Source organism: Polyodon spathula, chromosome 31, assembly GCF_017654505.1.
Source record: "Polyodon spathula isolate WHYD16114869_AA chromosome 31, ASM1765450v1, whole genome shotgun sequence".
NCBI lineage: Eukaryota > Metazoa > Chordata > Actinopteri > Acipenseriformes > Polyodontidae > Polyodon > Polyodon spathula.
Genome location: NC_054564.1, coordinates 8,428,189 through 8,452,463, shown reverse-complemented (window position 1 = coordinate 8,452,463; position 24,275 = coordinate 8,428,189). Strand labels below are relative to the sequence as shown.

General features: G+C 43.2%; 1 protein-coding gene across 2 annotated transcripts in view; it reads left to right on the top strand.

Annotated features, from left to right (window-relative positions):
- The first annotated feature begins 8,252 nt into the window (after positions 1-8,252).
- LOC121303232 (leucine-rich repeat transmembrane neuronal protein 4-like) overlaps positions 8,253-24,275 on the top strand; it is a 52,558-nt gene continuing 36,535 nt past the window's right edge. Inside the window, exons 1-2 of one of the 2 annotated variants that reach the window (XM_041233804.1) lie at positions 8,253-8,937; positions 15,888-17,407. In XM_041233804.1, coding sequence (XP_041089738.1) covers positions 8,934-8,937; positions 15,888-17,407 — 1,524 coding nt within the window. In that variant the 5' untranslated portion in view covers positions 8,253-8,933. Of the gene's footprint in view, positions 8,938-15,887; positions 17,458-24,275 lie in introns of both variants that reach the window. The other variant, XM_041233805.1, reaches the window with a different exon arrangement.

The following is a 24,275-nucleotide window of genomic DNA, read 5'->3' as shown; positions in this document are numbered from 1 at the left end:
CAGCTGCAATCTACAAGACGTGTTGAGTGTGTTCGAGGGATACATGAGCATTCCTCCGTGATCACTGCTTCTAATTCCTGCAGGAAGTCTGCAGGGAGGCATCTACACTCAGTGCCAGAGGTTTCTTTCTCACAAGAAACCCATGCTTGTAATGTAAAGGACATGCAAGCCATTCTGACAGAATTCCCACATCATCACTGTTTCAGAAGGCACTTCGTTTTCCTAAAGAAATTATCCCAGGGCAGAAACACATTATTATGTAACTACATTACAAAAAAGTGCTTTAAAAAAAATCATTTTTAATGTGGGTTTTCACCCTGACCTCTAACAAAGCTTTCCCATGTAATCCATAACATCCCACCTGCTGAGATCTATATCACATGAATGTAATTACAGCCAGAGCATGTGGTCTTCAGAGCCTCGGGCACCTGGGTAACCGAGGACAATGTCTCAGTATCAGGGTGCAATCGGAGCGCTCCCCTCCCCTCTGCTCAATAATTTACTTGTTATCTCACTTCAGACCTTCTTTTATCATTTAAGTCATTGTTAGGTAACAAAAAAAATCAATGGCTTGATTAATTGACTGATGCCATAAAAACCGTTTCTTTTAACCTTTTGTTAGTGGTTTAATGCAGCGCATATAAAACTGTCCCAGAACATTCTAATCGTTTCCTGTTGTATAATACAATGTGCACATAGTACACTATAGAAAGCTATAGTTTATATAGTGGATATGAACAGAAATAGGATGCATTTGCCAAAGAGCCTGAATGATTCTTTTCAAGTAGGGTTTGATTCCAACTGGATTATGTTTGCATTATTATCTGTAACCTTGAAGCTGATGAACCACTTTGTATTATAAATGCTTTTTCAAACAGCTTCTGTCTTTAGTATGTTGATGATGTTGTTTAAAGATGGCGTTCACTTTGAAATGAGAAGCACGGTAAACACGAACTGGGAAAGCTGTGCGGATGGACCTGCAAAGGATCACATGGAGACATTGAGAACATGGCAGCAAACAAGTTTGTTCTTATGGGAGATCCAGTAAAGGTGAAATGATTTCTGTAGCAAATATTCCATTTTTGGCTGACAAAATGTACATCTTATAGACCCTTCACCATCTGCATTACGATGTTATCATCATCTAAGTCTTAGTGTTACTGAACTGGCTGCAAACTCCAATACTGTCCCAGATGAATCTGCTCCTAATCAACGTGGCACATTCTGCTCTGCATTACTGTATCACTCTGTTAGGCTGGCCGAGTGCTTTGACTGACTAACCTGTGTAGGAGGACCTGTTAGCTGTACATGTTGAGTAACTGGAACCCTCAGAGAGTACAAGTGCTTGAAGCGCTGTGATTACAGCAAGCCAAGAAAAACACAGCAAGTCCGACAGAGAACACAGAAAGGTGCTTTACTGCTTTCACGCTCCATGTCTGCAGCTCCACTTGTCTCAGAGTGCATTCAGAAGGGCTTTGAACTTTGGGGAGAACTTTGACCTCTGACCTGTCTTGACCTTGGCTGCCATTTTTAATTCTAAAAGAACAGTGCAGCTCATGATTACAGAGTCTGGAAATTATAAACACATCATTTATTTTTTCTATTCGTAGCTCGATCTAGGATTTCAGATTAGAAGGACATATTAATCGCGACACTTTACATGCAAGGTAATTTCCATGTGGATGCTTGAGACAGGTGTTTAAATGTAAGCTACTGTTCCAGACGTTTGCAAATGTAGTTAAGCATACTTATGCACAGTGTACAGCAGAACCACAGTTAGATTAATACATGCTTCTTCCTTCTGAAATGTAAGCAGCTCTCAGAGAGGAGCGGCAGATTCAAAGGTGCCAGACTCATAAAAGGAGGACACGCTGAAGGCATGCAGCACTGTACTGCTCAAAATTTCAAGCAGAGCCTCGCATGCACCCTGAACGTTGATAGAGTTCTGCAGTTAACAAAGACCCACAAGCTCTCCTATTCACTTCTCATGCGCGCCGCAGGTTTGGCTGCTTGTAATGAAGTATAGCCTTCGATGGCTTTGTAAATAGTGTCTCGGGACTTTCCGAACTTTCAAAAATCTTGACACACGATGTTCTCTACTGATCTACCAACACAGGAGCTGGTTACTATACCACTTGATAAAAAATTAAAAAAAATAAAAATTATAAAATGAAACACTAGCTGCCTGAACCTGAGGTAACAAGCAAACAAACCAACAAAAGCTAAAAAAGAGTAAACCTGCCAGGTGCTGTGATTATTCTCAGGATAATACAAAACCCCCCCGGTTTACATCTTTGTGTAGCTGAGGCAAAACTCTAATAACAGATAAACATTTCATCGGTGGTAAGGTCTTTGATGAGAGGATTCATCCAGCTGCATAGCGGTTATGATTGAGTATTTGGAGGTATGGATAATGGCTGCTAGCTAGAGGGCATTTTGGGGGGGGGCTCTTGTTTTTCTAGTTCTCTATGAGTTTAACTGTTTCTTTCAGTTTTCTTTTGGAAGCTTTCCTGGAAGCCTGCCAACGTTGAACCGCGGGGGAAATTGAGTCCAGAGTAAACAATAAACAGAGCTGCAGCCTGCCGGCCCTGTATAATTTAACTTCTGTAATGTAATGTTGCCTCCCCATTCGCTTCAAACCGAGGGAGGTGTGTGAGAGTGTGTGTGCGCGCATCGTATCTGGCGCTGGTTTGGTACCGCTGTGAGTTTCGTTTGTCTTGTGCATTTCGTTTTTAATATACAAGATTCAGTCGTTTACTCTTGATTGCTGATTCAGGAGGACTGGGCAGTTTTGCTCCTGGGTAAACACAGGGAGGCTTTGGGTTGGAAAATATATATATATATATATATATATATATATATATATATATATATATATATATACACAACACACACACACACACACACACACACACCTTCTAATCTACTGGGTTAAGAAAAACAACCCATAGCAAGGTAGTACTGGCGGACTGTCAATCAAAACACAAATTCGCAAATCAGATTGTCTATCTGGAGGCGGGACACAGAGTGAGCACTCTGGCAATCGTTCAGTGTTGTTAAGGTCATGTGATCGTTCTGCTGGCATGTCATACTAACAACAGAAGGTACAAATTCAGTATTTTTAAAAAGTACTTGCTCAGTTTGTTCGGTATTTTTTAAAGGTTTTTTTGTTTTGTTTTGTTTTTTTTGCTTATGAGTTGTATTGAATGCTTTTGTACTGTGGTCTAAGTTTTGAGATTTTTTCATACTAACTTCAAATCCAGAAATAGAAATAGAAATCCAGTTGATGTCTATATGATTAATAAGTGTGTGACTAATTTTAAGCTATTAATATGTTTCAATTTGAACTAAATAGAGTTATTAATCAAACTGATTAATTGTGTTACATAATTGATTTATTAATATGTCTGGATATTGATTGATTACTGTCTTGTTCACAGTCATCAAATAATGTTAGATTATGTTTTGTTTTGTTGTGTATTTATTTTCAAACAGGTTTCTCTATGTTGTGCTGCAGCTGTGCAGCGCGGTTGTTTTTTGTGGTATATTTTAGCGCCTGCACTGCACGCCGATGTGGTTCTCTTGTTTTGTCTTCTTTACAAAGCGTGGCTTGTCCTCTTTATAATCTAATTAGAATTGATGCACTGCTTGATTTGTCATCGCTCTTCTTTCTAATGAGAAGGCATCAGTGACTGAAGGCAGGCAGAGGTGTTCGTCTCATCTCTGCTTGAAGATGACGTCTCCTCGGAGCCTCATCAATGAAGCCCAGTGATTGATTAATAACAAAGCTTCCATGTTTTAAACGTAGCATCGATGAAATGGGATTTGCATGTGAATGCAACGGATAACAGACCATTGTGATTCTGTAGGGCCATTTCAGATTTTGTTTACCATGCTTGTTAACTGTTCTAACAAAAAAAAAAGTCTTCCTTCAACCATGTCTAAATTCTGATGCTGCAATTTCTTCCTCCTTTGAAACTTGTTTAGGTTTTCCTTTTACTAACTCGGCTGCAAAAGGGGCAAAAGCTTCACAACACTAGCGGTCCTCTTGAAAATCACATGGCATGATGCAGAAATGCAGCTTTTAGAAGCGGTTGCAAAGGGAAATGTTTGCTGGAGTAGTTAGTGAGTTTCACCAAAGGAGTATGGTTTCTTCATGACAGTAGAAAGGCAAGTTGCAATCTTGTCACACAAACACATGCTCAATGTTGTATGTATTTATCTGTGCAATCTGTTTCATCAGAAACCAGACCTTGTTGGCTCCACTGCAGAACTCTTTGCTCCTGTGTGTTAAATATCTACTGCATATTATGCTGCGTTTTGGAAACTCTGTGTTTTCAAATCATATTATTGGTAAGCAGCGCTGCTTTCCTGTTCAATGGGAGCATTTTTTATTTACCCAGTTGTGTTTTCAGACAACAAAGTAAATAACTAATTAACAAGTTCCCTTCTGTAATTAGCAGCAGAAAAATTAAAATGTTGTCACTGCCAGTATGAGGCATGGATTTATTTAAAGAGACAGATTGGGATTAGTGCATCGTAGCCATGCTGATCCGAATCAATGCATTCCAGACACACTTTTCTACTCCTGCTGGAATTGAATCATTTGCCTGATTTCTGGTAAGCCATGTTCTAAATGTTATAGAAGCACAGATACAGCAATGCACAGCCTCTAATCAAAATGTTTCCAATTTAAACACGACTCTTACGCAACAAATTAACAGCACATTGCAGTATGTATATACTTTACACTGTGATCAATTGCATAAGAAGATTTATGTTTAATTATGAAAAGTTTGGCTTTCCATTGTAATAGGTGACTATTTACAGTGCTATATATAGTAACAGATCACAACAACAGTTAACAGTAAACAGCCTAACATTTATTTAAGTTTATTATATTAAATGTGTATCAACGTTTTTAAACAAATGCCTTCATTTTATATTTAACTTCGGCTCCTGGGGACTGTGGTTAGCCATGCATTTGCTACACTTGCCTTAACCACAGTATACTGCCGTGAACGTTTCTAAAGAAATGATTAATGATCTTTACGGTACAGTGTAACAGCAATAAATGGGAATAGCTGGTAGCAATATCTGAATATCCATATGAAAGCATTGCGCACGTGGAGACGCGAACACAGGAACGTGAACCCCTTCGAACTTCATTAACATCTTCACCTTGGATTGCTGCAGCCGAATAACAGTCAGCATTGTGTGAGTTTGAGAGGCAGACGGTGAATCCCAACCCATGAGGAACAGCGATTAACTCTGTGAACCCCAAACATGGAGGGGTTCCTTAGCAACAGCCAGCGCACAGGAAACTCCACAGGGAGCTTTTTCAGGCTGCTCGAAGACCAGCTGGAGTGGAGCAGAGCTTTATTGCATCAACACACTGCAGTGGCTTGGGCTCTTAGCTCATTTAATTGAATGGAGTGGCCAGGGCTGGGTGTGAACTGCTAACCTTGCAGTTCCAAGACAAGCGTCTTACCATTTCACTGAAGCACAAGCCGCTGTATTGGCTTGGCATCGCAGCCCATGCAATTGACTGGATAAGCAAGGCTGGACATGAACTGCTAATCTCAAAAGCAAGGGTCTTACCATTTAACGACACAGCAACCACACTAGAGGAAAGTACATATGCTAATGGTAGTATTAATAACTCATCAGCTGCAAGGAGAGCCATTCTAATGTTCCAGACAAGGGACTGCCTCGAGTCGAGCAGCTGCAATGATTAAACAGACTGCAGGCAGAAGAAACAGTAAGTGATGAGTTTATTACAAAACAATACAGCTGAGTTTTACAGTCAGGAAAGTAAAACAGGGATAAAACCGTGTTATTGTTTTTTTTTAAAGCTGCTTACAATGCACCCAATATAAATCCGGCTAAACGTGGACTGAATGGTCTCGTCTGCCTGAGCCTGCAGCACAGCTGGCAGTGAGCTGAGTAAATCAATCTGCCTCGAGACAAATCCAGCGCAGAGGTGTGGAGAGAATCAAGACAGCGGGGCTTCTGATAGGAATAAACCCCATGTTTTCTGCTGTGTTTGATTTGAAGGCCCATATTGTAGCAGACCTGGGGAGGCAGGACCCCTGTAGAGCAATGTGACAGGTTTTTTTTTGAGGTGACCAGTCATGCTAGTCCCATAATCCAGGCACTAGTTTCCTGTCGATGTGGGAACCAAGCAGGAGTGTCATAGAACTGTCATGAATAGGGCCATAAAAGAGGATAGCAGTGGCGGGCCAGAGACGGATTTATCTCTGGTCTGAAGCTCCAGTATACAGCCTGCTTGGAAGATAGTGATCTTGACTTGTAATCTTTACTGCATCTGTGCCAATCTGCTGCACATCGTAAATAAAATATCACAATTAAGAACATAAAGCTTAGGGAACGACTTGGTTTCAAGAGACTAGGGTTCAGACCGCTGCACGGCACTCCAGGGGAGACTTAGGGTTTGATTCAGCAAAGTTGCCTCAAATTAGATCTCCCTGTCTCCTGCAATCAGGTTTTAAGACGCTTTTGTTTTGTTTTCCTTCAGCTTTAGATATATTTTTACAGAACCTCGGTTATCCAGTTAACCTCAAATTAGCCAATATTGATAATCTTAGAAATGTGTGATGTTAAAATTGAAATGCACAACAATCACATTAAGTTGCTCCACATACCATCTCGCTGTCAGACGCACTTTAACCTGTAATCTTCATATTTGAGACAGCTTTTGTAATAGCTCTGCCTCCACATCAAAGGCTCTCATTCCCAGCTACTTCTTGAACTCGGCGCTGTGATTTCCAAGCTCTGTGAGCTATTGAACAAGGCAGAATAACCATCCTGTGATCTCTGTTCTTTGAAAGAACAACAATGATTTGCTTGTGTCTTGTCACAATGGAAGTGCAGCCCTACCTTGCCTATGCATAAAGGCTGTGCTTGTCTAATCGTTTTTGCCTCCAGAGTTTGTGTTTGAGTGTTGACTTCATTAAAATGACATAAAACTCGGCCCTAGCCATCTGTCTGGGGCACTTTCAGCTCAAACACACCTGTACCGAGACACAATGGTAGAGCATGAATACTGAGTTCAGCACATCGCTATCAAATTAAACAATCATTACTCACTCTTACTGCAGTTCTTTATTTAGTTTTGATATTTCACTTTTAATATTTCAATAGGCTCCAGGAGGAAATATGGGGAGCACTGGGTCTAGGATGAGATGAGAGAGCTGGCTAATGAGCTCGTCTTTCACATTACACAATATTGGCTCTGAGGTGCCATTGCAGGAAGTGTCAAAAGAGAGGCCAAGGATTGCAAGAACGTGTACTTTGAAGATTGAACTGCTCCCTCACCACCTCAGCCCTAATAAGAAAGAGTGCTCCCTCCAGTCCAGGGCAGGCTTGAGGAGACTGAACTGCTCCCTCACCCCCTAAGAGAAAGGATGGTCCCTCCACTCCAGGACAGGCTTCAGGCATGGAGACTGAACTGCTCCCTCACCCAATGCAAATACCAACAGCTGGAGCATTCAGGATCATTATTAGGGTTCAGGGTAATAACAGCGCTGGACAGTCTTTATTCGGGTGCTTTCTATTTATTTTCCCCCATATTCCTGCTTGTTCTGAATGCCTTTAGAAATATCCAATACATAAAGAAGCCACAGTTACCTTGAACTTGCAGGCGTTAATTCAACAGTGGCAATACATCAGCAATTCTCTATTAGTTTTTGGTTGCTTTATATTGCAGTAAATAATAGAAAAAAATCTACTTTATCTCAACACAATCCACAAGCATCCCACCCACTCATATTTATAAATCTACCGACAGCCCATTGTACAGGTTGTAATTCAATGTAAATGTTGAAAAATAAATGTTGAAAAATTAGCACCAAGGCCACAATCTGGAAAATCTACATAGTGTGCATATACACTACCTAACCTCTGTGTGTGTGTGTGTGTGTGTGTGTGTGTGTGTGTGTGTGTGTGTGTGTGTGTGTGTGTGTGTGTGTGTTGTAGAAAGAAAGAGAGTCGCCTCTCACCAGAAGAGGGCATTCAGAGAGAATGAGAGAGAGAGAGAGAGGGGGAGAGAGAGTTATTGTGTTACCATCGCCTACACACTGGAGCGTGCTGTAGCTTGCTGCTGTTAGAGAGAGAGAGAGAGAGAGAGAGAGAGAGAGAGAGAGAGAGAGAGAGAGAGAGAGAGAGAGAGAGAGAGAGAGAGAGAGAGAGAGAGAGAGAGAGAGAGAGAGAGAGAGAGAGGCATTGATTTCACCAAAACGCTGTTTCTCAACATGCACACTTAAAGCGAGTGAGTCAGAGGGACCGCATCCCCGGTACAGCGCATTGGAATCTGTAGAATCGAGCCTGGCTGTAGTGCTTTTTACAGCGGACCGACCCGGACAGTATCAGGGATGCTTCTAACTATTCTCTTGGGAAGTACCTAATGGGCACGATGGATGGATGGTACGGGGGGAAAGAATAAGTAGAATAATAAGTAGAGATTGGCTCTATAGTAAACTTTACCACAGTGGATTTCTTTTCCGTTGACGGAGTACCTGCTACCCAATGTAAAGCATCAGTACTAATAACTGGGTTTATTGGATTTGGGGCGCATTTTGTTTCCCTGCTCTCTGTCGCTGATTGTAGGAAATTGAAATTTGTTTCTGCTTCAGATCGTGGGCTGAGAGATGCTTCATGGCTGGAAGCGGCTTGCGGGTTTGAGGTACCGGTACGAGCCTCCAAACACTCTCCTTACCTTGGGAGCGCAAAGGCGGGTAAGCGCGCAGTGTGTGTGCTCGTCGGCGGAGCGTCTCGGTCGAATTGGACTGGGCTTGGATCGAGTCCCACACAACAGCGGCGCTTTCAGAGGACAGTGAGTGTCATGCGGGCTGCGGAGCCGAACGCATCAGAGGTATAGACACGGGGAAGGAGCGGATATCACAATAACAGAGATGGGTGAGTTTCAGAAACAAAACATGCCGGCAAAAGAGAACTTCTGATTTCGGATATAACATTAGGGGTGTATTGGGGATAGGTATTGACGGGTTCAGCAAGGAACGCGGTGCCAACTGTCGACAGGCTGGATTGGTATAATGGCTCAGTCTAGCTATTCGCTGGCTCAATGTTTAATATGTGTATCCACTGATCTGTTTTACTAAATATCAGATTATTATTATTAGTAGTAGCAGTAGCAGTAGCAGTAGCAGTAGCAGTAGCAGTAGCAGTAGTATATTGTAAAGTGTTCCTTTCCGTATAAATGTGAATGTGATTCATATTTAGCAATTATAAGGTTCAGTGCGTAAAACATGGTTCTTGACAAGCTTATCGTATACAGGTTTGTGTGTGTATGGGTGATCATTGACATGCAAATTAAATAAGGGTACCTGGCTGGTTTAACATGCAAAAAGGGGGTCTGGTGTTGCCGTTGAAAGGTATAGCAGGTGTATACGGCTGTGTGTCTATTGACGGGTCTAGCAGTCCAGCGGGTGTAAGTGTCTGTGTTGTCAGGATTAGATCAACACTAACAAGCGTGATTATTGAAAGGGAGTTACCAAGGTCTGTGGTCAGTGACACTTTTGTTTATTTGCAGATTTTGCAAATATTCAAGTCAGCTTTACTGTATCCCTGTAATCCGACTATAGTTAGCGTGTCTGGAACTACATGTGCCTGTTATTGACAGGTTTCGCAGATATAAAGGTGTCTGAATAGTAAAGCGTTGCTCAGGTACTAGCAGTCCCGTTATCGAACCTGCACCAGGTATGTTTGTGAGTGTCGCCCGCTTACAGAATCACGAGGGAGATTGATCTCTGCGTCACTGGAACGAATGCTTAAGAATGCGTTACCGTCAGCAATGCCATTTTGAGACATAACGGTCAATTCGCTCAAACACTATATATATATATATATTATATATAATATATATATATATATAATATATATTATATTTTAGGTATGTTAGGTACATATTCTATTTAAGATGGGGTTGTTTGTCATTTTTATAACAAGACGGAAAGCAGGCTGCCCATATGAGTCTAAACGACGATCCAATTAACATCAAGAGTTGCGATCAGGAGAATGCTGGTGTGTAACGTCGTGCACTTACATTAAGCGACGAGGAGATAGAGAAGTATTTGAACGTTAGGCAGACAGAGCGCCTAACTAATTCTGTATCGGATTCCTAGAATTGATGGCTCCTGTATCAGTGCTATGTGGTATTTTTTGCAAGTGATAAAGATGCACGTTTTTTTACAACACATTCTGTCACACAAATGAAATTACAAGTGTAGCACCTTATCACACATGCCGTGCTCTTTGCTTACAGGGAGGTACTGCAGGCTGCAGAATGTGATGGAGTGGCGCAGTTTAGGCCAGCTGGAAAGTGTGTGTGTGTGTGTGTGTGTATATATATTAATGAGATTGCAGCCTAGCAGCGGGTTGAATGCTGTATGTGGCAGCTCAGCGTGATCACAACTTGTACACTTTTTACATGTTTTTAAAGCAGCCCATTTTCATCAGGGGTTTTGTGACACACAGGGCTAAAGAGTCAGCGATCACAAGCAATATCGTAATCATAATATCAGAGTGTCAGTAAATAACAACCTGTCTGCGTTTATATAAGCTACTTAATCATTGTGGCATATCGAAGTAAAACACAAATCATACGTGGGTTCACATAGAGACCTTGTGTGGAATTCTGAGAGCACCAGAAACCGCGCGCACACACAGAGCGTTCACAGGAGCCATAGGGTAAGAAACACAGGGTTAACTGTGTAGTGTAAGGTTAAAATATATTTCTATTTGCTTTCGGATTCTAATCAAATGCAATCGAAAAGGTCACAGGAGCCTATGAGTGTGTGATACAAGTGTGGTGAGGCAAATCAAATGAACGCAGTAGTCGTGTTCACCTGACGTGTTGATCACAATGTTCTGTTGCGTTTCTAGTAAAACTCTTTTTTTTCTTGTTTTGTACGCGAATGTAATTATGTGTGACCTGACTCAGCATTCCCGGAGGATTATTCTGTATTTATAAACGTCTGTTCATCACCCTCACACTCCAAGCTCAAAGATAAATGGGTTTACAAGTAGCAGAAATCGCCTTTAAAATAATATTGCGCGGCACAGCCCACTGGCGAGCAGATATCTGCCAGCTTGGGCTCCTGTGCGCATGGAGAGGTTTGGTTAACGTCTTCATCTTTTTTTTTTTTTGTAAATCTAAAATGACAGGCACACCGTGGAGGCGTTTAGTCGAGTGTCTAAACTAAAACGGGGACAACGAAAAAGAGCCCAGCACTGCAGTTAGATTGCTTGCTTGCTTGCTTGCTTTCTTTCTTTCTTTCTTTCTACCTCTCCTCCAGGCAGATTTAAAGCAAACAGACAACGCGTCTCTGTTCAGCTGGCAGCCAACCATACCACTGACCGGCTCAGCAGAGTGCAGTCCAGCTGGCTTCTTGATTTGACGCCCAATTGTATTGTACTAATTGTATTATAATTGACGCCTAATTGTGTTATAATTGTACTGTATGTACTGTATCGTTTATTTAACGTTTCATTCAGTGTAAAAGGGCGGGTTTTACACTTGCTTCCAAATTAAAGGAATTGCTTTCACGTTAAGGTATGATGTATGACAATTAAACAGTCAGTTAACTCGCTTGTAAACTCTGGGTGTCAATCCAGTCACGCAGGATTGATTGAGATTTATATTACTAGTTTTTATCTATCTATCCAATAATACAGAACAGCAATTGCATGTATTTTTATTGGTCGAAGACAACTTATTTTGATTTAGTCGCCAGTTCTCATGAATTAGTTTTCATTCATGAGGTTTTACTGTAGATGTCCAGCGGGCTGCGTTGTTATTGTGGAATTTTAATAAAGCGTGTTGCTGTTGCTCTGCAGTGACTCGAGGAAATAATCACCTAAACCCGAGTCCGTGTGAGGGAGTCCACACCATTTAACAGAGAAATACTCCGAGTCAAGCTGTTAGCCGGCTCATTTATTGTATCTGATATATTCTCCTTCTCTTTATGCTACTGCCTAGCGTTTGGACCGGCGCTTGTTTATAAGTGAACAACTAGCCCTTAACTCAAAGCCGGGAAATGCGCTTGGTGGCGACTCTTGTCTGCGCGTAGTCAGTGAAGTCAATTCATTTGTTGCCGTCGATTTCAATTTTATTAATCAAAACGTTTTAATATTTTATATATATATACTTATATATATATATATATATATATATATATATATATATATATATACCCTCGCTGCGCGTTTGGCCGGGCTGGTTCAGTACCTGTTTGTCTCTGCGCCTCTGGGGCTGATGTAATGCACTGCAGCAAAGGTTTGATTGAGAGAAGAGATTTTTGAGAGAAGAGATTTCTTGGCTTGTTGCCGACTGAAGCTTGCAGTGCCAGCGTTGCCTCCCTGATCTTCGCTCCATCGTACCTGCCGAGGCCCCAGACCACCGACAGCACCGATCTCCTGTGCAGTAATCTTTGCACCCAGCTAGACTGCAGTTAATCAATCAATCAATCAATCTGTATTTCATATAACGCCTGTCATAGTGGAGCGCCATCACAAAGCGCTTTACAAGATGCAGTAAATACAAGAAAATCCATAATACTTCAAATAGAGAGAAATGCATCATACATGATATACAGTAAAAACACACACAATGCATAATACATTAACTACAGTGGAAAGAGCAGAATACAGGATAGGAGCGGGTCAGCAGGTTGAGGAGGTACTCGGGACCCGTGTGATGAGGGGCACTGTAAGTGAGCAGGAGAGTTTGAGAAAATCATTCTCTTCACTCTTTTTATTATAGTGTTGTATCTGGAGCTAATACAAGCCTACCATAGCTGTGTATGTTTTAAAGCAATCCCGGTAATGCGCCCTTTTGTAAGTGAGATTGATTCGAGTTTAATTAGACCACCGTCAGTGATGCAGCTGAATCTACTGCCCTTACTCCACGTGGAAGCAAACAAACCCAGTTCTACTTAAACACACTTTTACATGTTTATATGCGTTTAGGGTTATATTTACACTGAGGCTCACACTATGTGACGCCGCGTTTCAAATCTATACAAATTTAGTCTTTATTTCTATTTGTCTTTGTTTGTTTTTTTATTATCTTTTTTTGTTATTGTTTCTCATCTTTCTATTTATAAATATATGGGTCTTTTTGTTATTGTTTTATAAATACAATATACAGTATATACAGTATATAATCCCCCGGTGTATTAACTGAGCTATTGAACGCGTGTTTGAAACCGCAAACCACATTTAATATCACCGTTATCATAAAATAGAAGCTTAAATCAGAAGAACAATACAAAACACACACACACACACACACACACACACACACACACACACACACAACCATTGTGGGATAGCAATGCAAAATTATTGACATGATTCGATCTAATCTGAAATTATTAAACAAAATAAGAATTCCAAAAAAGACACATTTTTTCTATATATTAAAATCTTACATTTTTATTTTATTTCTTGCTTAATTTTCTTTTTTTGAAACTTTAAAACATTTATTTAAAAAAACAAGGCAGATTTATTTATTTATTTTTAGTTTTTCACAGTCGTGTTTTGTTAATCAGCGTGTATTCCAGCATTTTGAATTGATATGGTGCTGTTGGACTCGCTCTGTGTGTGTGTTTGTTACACCCACAGTGACGATCACACTGATGAAAGCACCTGCTGGGCATATTGTCTGCTTGACCTAGTTTCTCAAATGTTTCACCCGATCATTTTGATGGAGTGGTTTTGAAGTTAGAGCTGGGAGGATAGCAGAAGAGCGCCTGATTGCAAAAGCTCACACATGTTAGGGGCATGTTTGAGGTTTCTGTTCATTGACCGTCTTGAAAGTAAACCCTGTAAGCACGGCAGTTGCTATGGAGCGCGCCGCCAAGTCATCAATATGTGGACCTAGCAATGCCACCGGAGAAAACGATCGTCAGGGTCTGTGTGTGATACACAGCACACCTGGCAGTCTACTGTGTATTGTACTATACTATATAAAGAAACCTGACAGTGATGCGATACAGCCCTCTGAAATGTCTTTATAATATACAGCACTAGACCCTGATATTGATGAGACACAGCCCTCTGAAATGTCTTTATAATATACAGCACTAGACCCTGATATTGATGAGATACAGCCCTCTGAAATGTCTTTATAATATACAGCACTAGACCCTGATATTGATGAGATCCAGCCCTCTGAAATGTCTTTATAATATACAGCATTAGACCCTGATATTGATGAGATCCAGCCCTCTGAAATGTCTTTATAATATACAGCACTAGACCCTGATATTGATGAGACACAGCCCTCTGAAATGTCTTTATAATATACAGCACTAGACCCTGATATTGATGAGATACAGCCCTCTGAAATGTCTTTATAATATACAGCACTAGACCCTGATATTGATGAGATCCAGCCCTCTGAAATGTCTTTGTTTCAGATAGTTTGTATCAGATCAAATGAGCTGTGCTCCTGTTTGACTCTATAGTTAAAGGCTGGCTCCCTGACCTCCTGTGGAGTGGATATCAGCTCCTATCAGAAAGCATGTATAACATCCTGACAGACTGTAATCGATTGGCTGTTCTGTACTTTATCTGCATCCTGTTGTGTTTCATTAATGTTAATTCCTCAGTCTCTGGTTATTCTTTGTTTGTTTATTTAACAGACACCTTTATTCAAGTTGACTCACAGAGACTAGGGCGTGTGAACTATGCATCAGCTGCAGAGTCACTTACAGCAACGCCTCACCCCAAAGACAGAGCACATGGAGGTTCAGTGACTTGCTCGGGGTCACTGTGTCGGTGGCTGAGCTGGGATTTGAACCAGGGACCTGCTGGTTACAAGCCAGTTTCTTTAACCACTGGACCGCACAGCCTCCTGGTTCCCATTTTCTGTTCTCCAGCTTTGTTCCTGGCTGCTGTTGCTTGCTGCAGATTGTCTGTGTGGGTGGAGGAGGATTGCTAGGATTCCAATAGAAAAATGCATTATTATCTAAAGAAAGCAGGTGTTCATCGCCACCGTCTAGCAAAGTGTAGAGACAGAGGGAGACAGAAACGCCCACCTGTGCAGGACACGCTTTTGTGTGAACGCAATGCCCGTCATTCACATGACTGACTCATTTCTTATGTAGATTCCATCTTTGAAATGTATTCTGTTGTTTATTCATTTCTTAATTTATTCATGAACTCATTTTGTTCATTCAGTGGCTCTTTGAAACTTCAAAACAAATAGCTTTTGTTTTTTTTTTTTACTTTTGTTTACCATGCTGACATTTACTTAAAAAAAAATAATGAAATCAATGCGAGATCCTCCTAAAACCTTCCACTGCCAGTTTGATGTCCTTCTGTTATTCTTTGAGTGTGCTACAGTTCGGTTTGTAACAAAACTGTCTACTGTGCCACAGATGGAATAATGCTAAGCTACCAGAACTTAACAGAGACAGGACAGCAGGCACTTCATGAAATCTTCATCTGTTTTATTAACCTTTTTAATTTCCCTTGAAACCATTGCTGTAGTGGCAGATGCGATCTGAAGTTTAAGTGTTATATTTAAGATAGAACGGAGCTGCATTACTAAAATCTACAATGGCTTGCCCGCCATATTTACCCCCCCTGCCTCTCCGTATCTCCCTCTCCCTCTCTCTCTCTCTCTCTCTCTCTCTCTCTCTCTCTCTCTCTCTCTCTCTCTCTCTCTCTCTCTCTCTCTCTCTCTCTCTCTCTGTCTCTACAATGGCGTGCTTGCAATGCTTTTCCATGATAACCCCTCTCTCTCCCCCCTCTCTCTCTCTCTCTGTCTCTACAATGGCGTGCTCACTATGCTTCTCTGTGTTAACCCCCTGTCTCCTTCTCTCTCCCCCTCTCTGCAGGGTTCCTGGTGGGGGCTGGGCGGCTGCTCCAGGCCTGGCTCCTTGTGTCTCTATGCCTGGCAGAGCGGTCGTGCCCGCGGAGCTGCCGCTGCGATGGGAAGATCGTGTACTGCGAGTCCAACGGCTTCCGCGACGTTCCCAACAACGTATCCACGGGCTGCCAGGGCCTGTCCCTGCGCTACAACAGCCTGCAGAAGCTGCGTGCCGGACACTTCTCCGGGCTCCACCAGCTCATCTGGCTGTATCTGGACCACAACTACATCACTGCCGTAGACGGAGATGCCTTCCAGGGCACCCGTAGACTCAAGGAGCTGATCCTGAGCTCCAACAAGATCTCCCAGCTGAGCAACCACACCTTCCACGCCGTGCCCAACCTGCGCAACCTCGACCTGTCCTACAACAAACTGCAGGCTCTCCAGCCGGAGCAGCTCCGGGGCTTGAGGAAGCTGCTGAGCCTGCACCTGCGCTCCAACGCCCTCAAGAGCATACCTATCCGAGTGTTCCAGGACTGCCGCAACCTGGAGTTTCTAGACCTGGGCTACAACCGGCTGCGCAGCCTGACGCGCAATGCCTTCGCCGGCCTGCTCAAGCTCACCGAGCTGCACCTGGAGCACAACCAGTTCTCCAAGGTCAACTTTGCCCACTTTCCGCGGCTCTTCAACCTGCGCGCCCTATACCTGCAGTGGAACCGCATCCGCTCCCTCAGCCAGGGCCTCTCCTGGACCTGGAGTTCCCTGCAGAAGCTTGACCTCTCCGGGAACGACATCCAAGCCGTGGAGGCCAACATGTTCCAGTGCCTGCCCAACCTCCAAACCCTCAACCTGGACTCCAACAAGCTCAGCAACGTCTCCCAGGAGGCTGTTGATGCCTGGATCTCTCTGACCACCATCAGCCTGGCCGGCAACATCTGGGAGTGTAACCCCAGCCTCTGCCCTCTAGTGGCCTGGCTGAGGAACTTCAAGGGAAACAAGGAGACCACTATGATCTGCGCCGGGCCCAAGCTAGTGCAGGGGGAGAAGGTCATGGAGGCTGTGGACAATTACAGCATCTGTAAAGAGACCCCACCCCCAGCCACCGAACAACTACTGCCTACTGCACAGACCCCAGACAGAGCCAGGCTTCTCCCTCATCCTACTCTGCCCAGGCAGGGGGAGTCCCTCAGCTCCCCTCCCAGCCCCTCGCCCTCCAGCGGCCAGACCTCAGCCCCCGAGACGGAGTTTGAACATGTCTCTTTCCACAAGATCATCGCGGGCAGTGTGGCGCTCTTCTTGTCAGTGGCGATGATCTTGCTGGTGATCTACGTGTCGTGGAAACGCTACCCGAGCAGCCTGAAGCAGCTGCAGCAGCGCTCGCTGGTCCGCAAGCGCCGGAAACAGACGCAGGAGACGGAGCGGCCCCTCAGCTCCCCGCTGCAGGAGTATTACGTGGACTACAAACCCACGAACTCTGAGACCATGGATGTACTGGTCAATGGGACAGGACCCTGCACCTACACCATCTCAGGCTCCAGAGAATGCGAGGTATGATCCACCATCCTCCTAAAACACATTTCCACTGCTGGGAACCACAGGTAAATCTTCCAGTGCTTTTGAAAGGTGGATTTCTTGCTGTGGATTTCTCAGGGTTAAAAATCAGGCTCCTGATGCATATTAGTTTGAAGTGGGCTTTACTGTAGATTTGACCAGTCAGGCTACGAAGGGTCACAGTAATATTTAATCATCAACAGCAGTGAATTTAAATACCTCCGCCTTTAACTCTGTTTTTAACCTCCTGCCCCTTTGTCATTACATGCATTACAAATATAGCAGAATGATATCTATTTAAGGAGGACGGTTGTAAGATCTACAGCTGCCGTCTGATTAATTAAAATAGACCATTTGGAATGTCTCAAATTGCTATGCAATGGGAGTCTAATTTTTCCATGTTTTGGGGGTTTTTGCATGAAGCCACCTCAAAGTCCGTTGGGTTGCTGGTGCTTTGACAGATAGTTCTCACAACGTATCTCCAGCAGTTCCAGTACAATGCTCAGTGCATTGTCTGATACACTTGTGAAGTAATGAGGCCAGCCATCGGAGTTGAAATGATTTCTTGCTTGTCGGTGAATCAATACAAATTATTATAAGGAAGTTGGTATGGAGAGACAATACCAAACACACTGTACAACTATTTGCTGTTTGATTAATTACCTTCATTTAAATACCATTACATCTTCCGCTTACAAGATTGACGTGCAGCATTGTGTTGTATTGTGATATGTGTTGTGAAATGAATGTGTCTCATATAGTGAGCTCTTGTTATGAGGAAACACACAGAATACGATTAAATACTATTACAAATTATAAAGACTCAGGGAATATTTTCCTTCCCCAAGAAGCTTGATTCCCACTAGCACACAGCACCATGGTGTATGAATCACACGCCCTCGTTCCTTGCAGAACAGGATAGCTATATAGTTTGCACTCTAGATTTTGTTCGATCCGTGTTCGTCTGATATCTGAGAACTTGAAGTATTTTGTTATAGTGGTACTGGAGTTTACGATTGATCACATTGATGCTCAACATTTTTCCATGTCTATAAAAGATCGAAATGAGTGTTATGGGTAGGGATCTGTACCTGTAAACAGTGGCGTCTCTCTTGGCCGTTTGAATTCTGGATCACCCTGGCAGTGTTTCATGGCTGTATTGTGAATAACAGTCTCCTGGTGTACAGATGAGGCAAGATTGATGTGAGCTTGGCTATTGCAATGCATTTTTGTTTCTGAGAGATGGAGAACCATCGCTACTGTGGCTGCTGTTGAACCTGCCAGATAAGGCTTTCAATATCTAGAAACAAGCGTTTTCATTTTACGCAGCTGCAGAAACATTTACAGACAGCCGTCGGGTGAGATGTCAGCTTCAAAAATGTCTGTCCGAGTCCAAGGTTGAATTGCTAGGTTACTGTCTCCAAGTCCTCCAGGCCTAATCTTAAACTGACTGCTACAGATGAGCAGCGTGGTCCCTTTTTATGTTTCTCCTGAGGCATGAGAAATCGTAATAGCCTTTCTAAGAACCTGCTCTGCTTTTAACTGATCGCTTTCAGTCAACTGAAGTCTAGCTGTTTTTTATGGGGGGCTTGGAGGCTCAGAAGTACAGCTGTGGCCAAAAGTTTTTCATCACCTAAAATTTTAGGATTGAGACATGATTAAAAAAAAAAATGAACATAATTTTGATATTTAATTTAACATCAAGAAACTACAAAACGATATTGCAAAAGTCTACCGGAAGCCATAATATAGTAGCACAATGTTTAGATTTCAAAATGTCTTATTTTTCATTTTTTGTCAGTTTGTCATTAAGTATATGTATACAATTGTTAGAGATTGTATTGTAAAGTTAGTGTAACAGGATGGAGGCTGAGGAAGCATCTTAACCATAGAAGAGCCGGGCTCATCTGCATTTCTGGTTACAGAGCTCTTAACCTCATGCATCTCACCAAGCGGAGACAGAATCTGTAACGGCAGTGTGTGACACCGTCTCCAATTCCTACACAGGGGCTAAAACGTGTTTTTTCCTGATGTCAAAAAGAGGGAGCCATCAAGTTCTAGTGCTGAAGGCTTTAGGCGTCATCTGAGTGAGTGTTTGAAGTTCTGTTCGAGCAGGGGCAGCCCCTGCATTTAATAACAATGGAGGACCCTTAGCGACTAACCGTGGAGCTCTCTGGACTATTATGACAGAATAACAGCAGTAAAAATCACTGCCAGGACACGATGGGAGGCTTATTTCCCAGAGATGGATGAGCCATGTCTGTGGGTTTAGGGGAAATTACAATTTGATCATTTCCATAATAGAATTCAGTGATCATATTAAACCTTAAATCAGCTGAAACACATCGTACAGAACGTGATGGAGGCTTGAGTGATGGCAGCAGCTGATGGGAGAGCCGTGCATCCCTTCTATTATTACAAATGCACTTCAGTCTGTAATGTACTCCAGACTGTAATGCACTCCAGTCTGTAATGCACTACAGTATGTAATCTACTTCAGTCTGTAATGTACTCCAGACTGTAATGCACTCCAGACTGTAAAGCACTCCAGTCTGTAATGCACTCCAGTCTGTAATGTTATGAAGCACTGGGTTCAGGTAGAAGAAGTTACAATAGCATTCTGGCTTGTGTTGTTCTAATTTGTTACAACAGTCACAGTGTAATTACTCTTGTTCATAAATAAAATGGATTACTGGTCGTGAGAGCAATCTTCTGAACAGTTTAGCCAGTTCTGAACTCATGCAGTTAGTTTGAAACCATGTCAGAAAGAGGAGTCCTAGTCGAACAGTTTTCAAAATATCTAACCCTCTTAAAATTGTTCCACATGCTGTGTACAGACCTGGCTGAGATCTGCCTAACTGTGATCCCTGCTTCTCTCATTCTGTTGTTCAGTCCTTCAGGGTCTGCACATGCACTGGATCTGCCTTTACAGTGTCATGGGGAATTCACTGTGGAGAAGGTTAGCAGGTCACTTTCGTTTCAACACACTCCAAAACCATTGCAGGCAGTTTTAAGATTAGTTTTGTGAATCCAGCTGATAGTCGCGAAAAACTAGTGGAAATGTTTTATAGGTTAGAGAGCAGCTTTCTAATCGGAGAGAAAGAGAGAGAGAGAGAGAGAGAGAGAGAGAGAGAGAGAGGGGAGGGAGGGAGATAGATGTAATCGTGTTGATGCAAAACTGCGGAAATGAATGCCAAATTTATTGTAATGATCTAACAGCAGCAGATCTTAGTACCGCCACATCTGACTTTACAATCTTTTCACTGTAGTGTTTTATTTTTTAATTAATAGGGAGGTCGATCAATCACCCAGGCAGAGGGAAAACACCAGCATGATTAGTATTTAAAGAGAGAGCCTTTAAATCAATGAAATAGACTTCAAAAAGCAGGGAAAGCTAACCTTGCTATTTCCCCTAACTAAGAGCTGTTAATAAATATTGCACATGATAAAGTGTTCATCTGAGTTCACTGAGCACCGCTGAGCAGCAGGAATGGACTGCGTTTCTGAGTGCAGATAGCACCCTTAGACATTCCCATTCAGTGAGGCAGGCTCAGGGCTTTCTCCTCCAGTATTACCTGCCAGAAGACACATTGCTTTCCTCAAAGCTGCATATTATTATTTTGCCTGGCCAACAAAAGGCTGTCCTTTAAGAACCCTGGCTTTTGGAGAGACTGACTCATTAATCCTGCTTTTCTAATTAGCCTGTTCACACAGCCCTGCCTCCCCTCAGCACTCCTGCCTCTGCCTTGGCAATATGTTGCTGCACGATAGGCATTGTTCCCAGGCAGAGGACACAGTGCCATTGTTTGTCACAAAGGCACTCTTAGGTACAGTCCGTCTCCCTCGCTTGCTCGCTCTCTCTCTCTCTCTCTCTCTCTCTCTCTCTCTCTCTCTCTCTCTCTCTCTCTCTCTCTCTCTCTCTCTCTCTCTCTCTCTCTCTCTCTCACACTCTATTGAAGCTGCTGGCAGTCTGGCAGATTGTAGCCCTTTCTCTAGGATCCCCAGTGTAGGTGCAGTGTGTCTTTGTCTCACTGCCGCACTAAACAGGCTGTTGACAGTGGGTGGTCATCTCTCTCTGTCTCTCTCTCTCTCCACTCACAGGTTGCCACCATGCCTGCTGCAGAGACAGGGGGACTCTAACAGGGGCGGGGGTATTCTGCAAGGGGAGAATCAGTCTGGGGTAATTTACCAGGGGTATTCCTACATCACTAACACCCCAGGGGTGGATCAGCGTTCAGGTTAGAGACTGGGGAGAGTTACCTCAAAAAGGATGGCATCGAAGTTGGGGTATTTACCCTGGTAAAGGGGAGGACTTTCCCCCAAAGGAGCTGTCATTTGGTAAAATATTCACACCTTGAAGAGAAGTAAGATGGGTGTAGATCTTTGCTCAATGCTGGTGGTGAGCAATGCAGGGTGCTTCTATCCCAATCTCTCTCCCTGTAAGGCTTATTTGGTTTTAATTAGAATTTACCTTTGTAAAGAGCGTGAGCTGGACCAAGGCACTTGGTTTATTAAGGTAATCGATCATGTGCCTGACTCTGTGCTCCCTGCTCCTCACAGACAGGCAGCAGGTGCACAGGAATGAGCCCAACAGAGCGCAGGTGCTGCAATATTCAGCCGGCTGGCATGTGATGGTTCTTGTTGAGTCATGCAACATGCAGAAGCAGAACTCTGGGTAGAGAGCTCTCCAAACAGTCCTGCAATGGAGAGCTCACTGTGGCTGTGCTGCTTCCAACACTGCCAATGGTTTCCTCTGGGTGTCAAAAAGGGAGAAACATCCTGCTGTGTTTATTTAGCCTAGGAGAATAATTAGCTGGGACATGATTGATGTCTTTAAAATCTTAAAAGGAGTTGACAAAGTTAATCCTAGGTGGAGAGACTAAGTACAGAGGGTAGAAGACCCTTCTTGGTGAGGTGTGAAAGGGGTTACCTAGCTCCATTGTCACTGGTGCTCTCCCAGTTTAAACCGGTCTGTGATCTTGCTCAGCTGCAGATGCAAACGAACGGGGCTGGAGGCAAAGCGAAGGGTATCATTTCAACTCCTTTCTTGTCGGTCTGCTGAAAACTACACGAAGGTGGAGCAAAACTGAAATTCAGCACAAGTGTGTCCTAGTAAAAGCATAGCAAAGTGAAGCAAGTTATATATGTGAAGCCGAGAGAGGTATGTTTAAAAAATACATGGCAAGCTATGGTAAATGTTTAACATGAGGCATAATATATAAACACTGAACAGATCAGCATTTCTTTTCTTCTTGGGATACACTCCTCTTGTTTTGCAGAACAGAATGCTGGTAGGAGGATTAGCTCATGGGATGGGAGGCACGTGGCCTTGTTTTAATACACTCATTAATAACGAATAATTTACCCAGAGTGTGCCAGTGATGTAAACACTCCTACTCATTTTAAATGATTCAGCATTCTGAGAAAGCAGAATGCTCGTTTATCTCGTATAATGTTGTGGAAGATGGAAACATTGGTACTATAATGAAGGCAATTTGTCCATATCACAGAAACCATCATCACAATAGCAGCTAATGTGTGCCTTGGCTAGCAGTCCCTCCCTCTCTCTCTCTCTCTCTCTCTCTCTCTCTCTCTCTCTCTCTCTTTGTGAGGCAAGGGACTGGCACTGATAATGTACTGCCCTCTCCCCTCCTAAGAGAAAGGATGCTCCCTTCAGTCCAGGGCAGGCTTGAGGCTTGGAGACTGAACTGCTGCATGCACTGCTGTTGAGAACATGTGTGTCATTGTTATGTGTTTCATTCCCATGGGGTTACATACAGTTTAGTCTCAAGCACAGTCAGGTGACCCCCTCCATGTTTGAGGTTCAGCTCCCTCCCTCACCCCCCAGCAGATAGAACAGTGTCTCTGTCGACCAGCAGCATTGTCTCCCCCTCTCTCTCGCTCGGCTGAAAGACTGTCTGAGTGCTGTGGGTGCTTCACTGGTTGTCAGTGGTGACAGCAAAACAAATTGCCTCTCATCTCCTATAAAACTCCAGTGCCTGACACCCCAAGAGCTCCCTGTGTCAGAGAGAGAGAAGACAGGCCCTGTCTCTGTGCAGCTCATTGAAGTAGCATCACTGTGACAGTCATGCACAGGACCCCTGTCACACTCGCACCCCACTGTCTCACCACGTGCTCCTCTAATTTCAGCTACACCGATATGAAGCAGCCTGTATAGAACAGCACTACAGTGATATTCTATTTTGACAGGCCAATAGGATCGCAATGGTTTGACCACACAATCCACATGGCTGGTGATCCATTGCAGTTTCATGGTACCACGTCAGCAGCAGACAGACAGCGTGCTGCGTATCAGGACCGCTGTACTGTGCAGTATGTGCTCCCAGTGCATTGTGTTGCCATGGCTGGTAATGCTGTGCTCTGGCAATGGTTCTGCTAGCTTCAATGGGTTAATTTCCAACTGTGTCCTCTGGTCCTGCTTTTTGTGTTTAAAGTTTTGGCTAGGGTTAACACTGTCAAATCCTTTTAGGATTTTAAAGGTGAGACGGGAAGCTCTCATGCATCTGTCTGTCTGTCCGGTTGCCAGCCAGTGCCTTTGTCTTTCAGCTTTCAAGGGCACTACATTTACCAAAAGTTAAACAAAACAAGAGCGATACATTAGTGTTATTGCACCCCCTTCTCCCCCATTGCACTGTGACAGAGGAAATCACTACAGCTTGTAAATCAAACTTCAACATGTAAATCAAAGATTAAAAAAACACTTAGTGTCTCACTACTGTTGAGTGCAGGAAGGTATTGATTTAGATAGGACTGCACTGTGTTGGCAGGAATAAAACTCTATGGGCTGAGAGGCCATTCTCTTTGGCTGTTCACAATTCTGAAAGCAGATTGATCTCTCCGAACC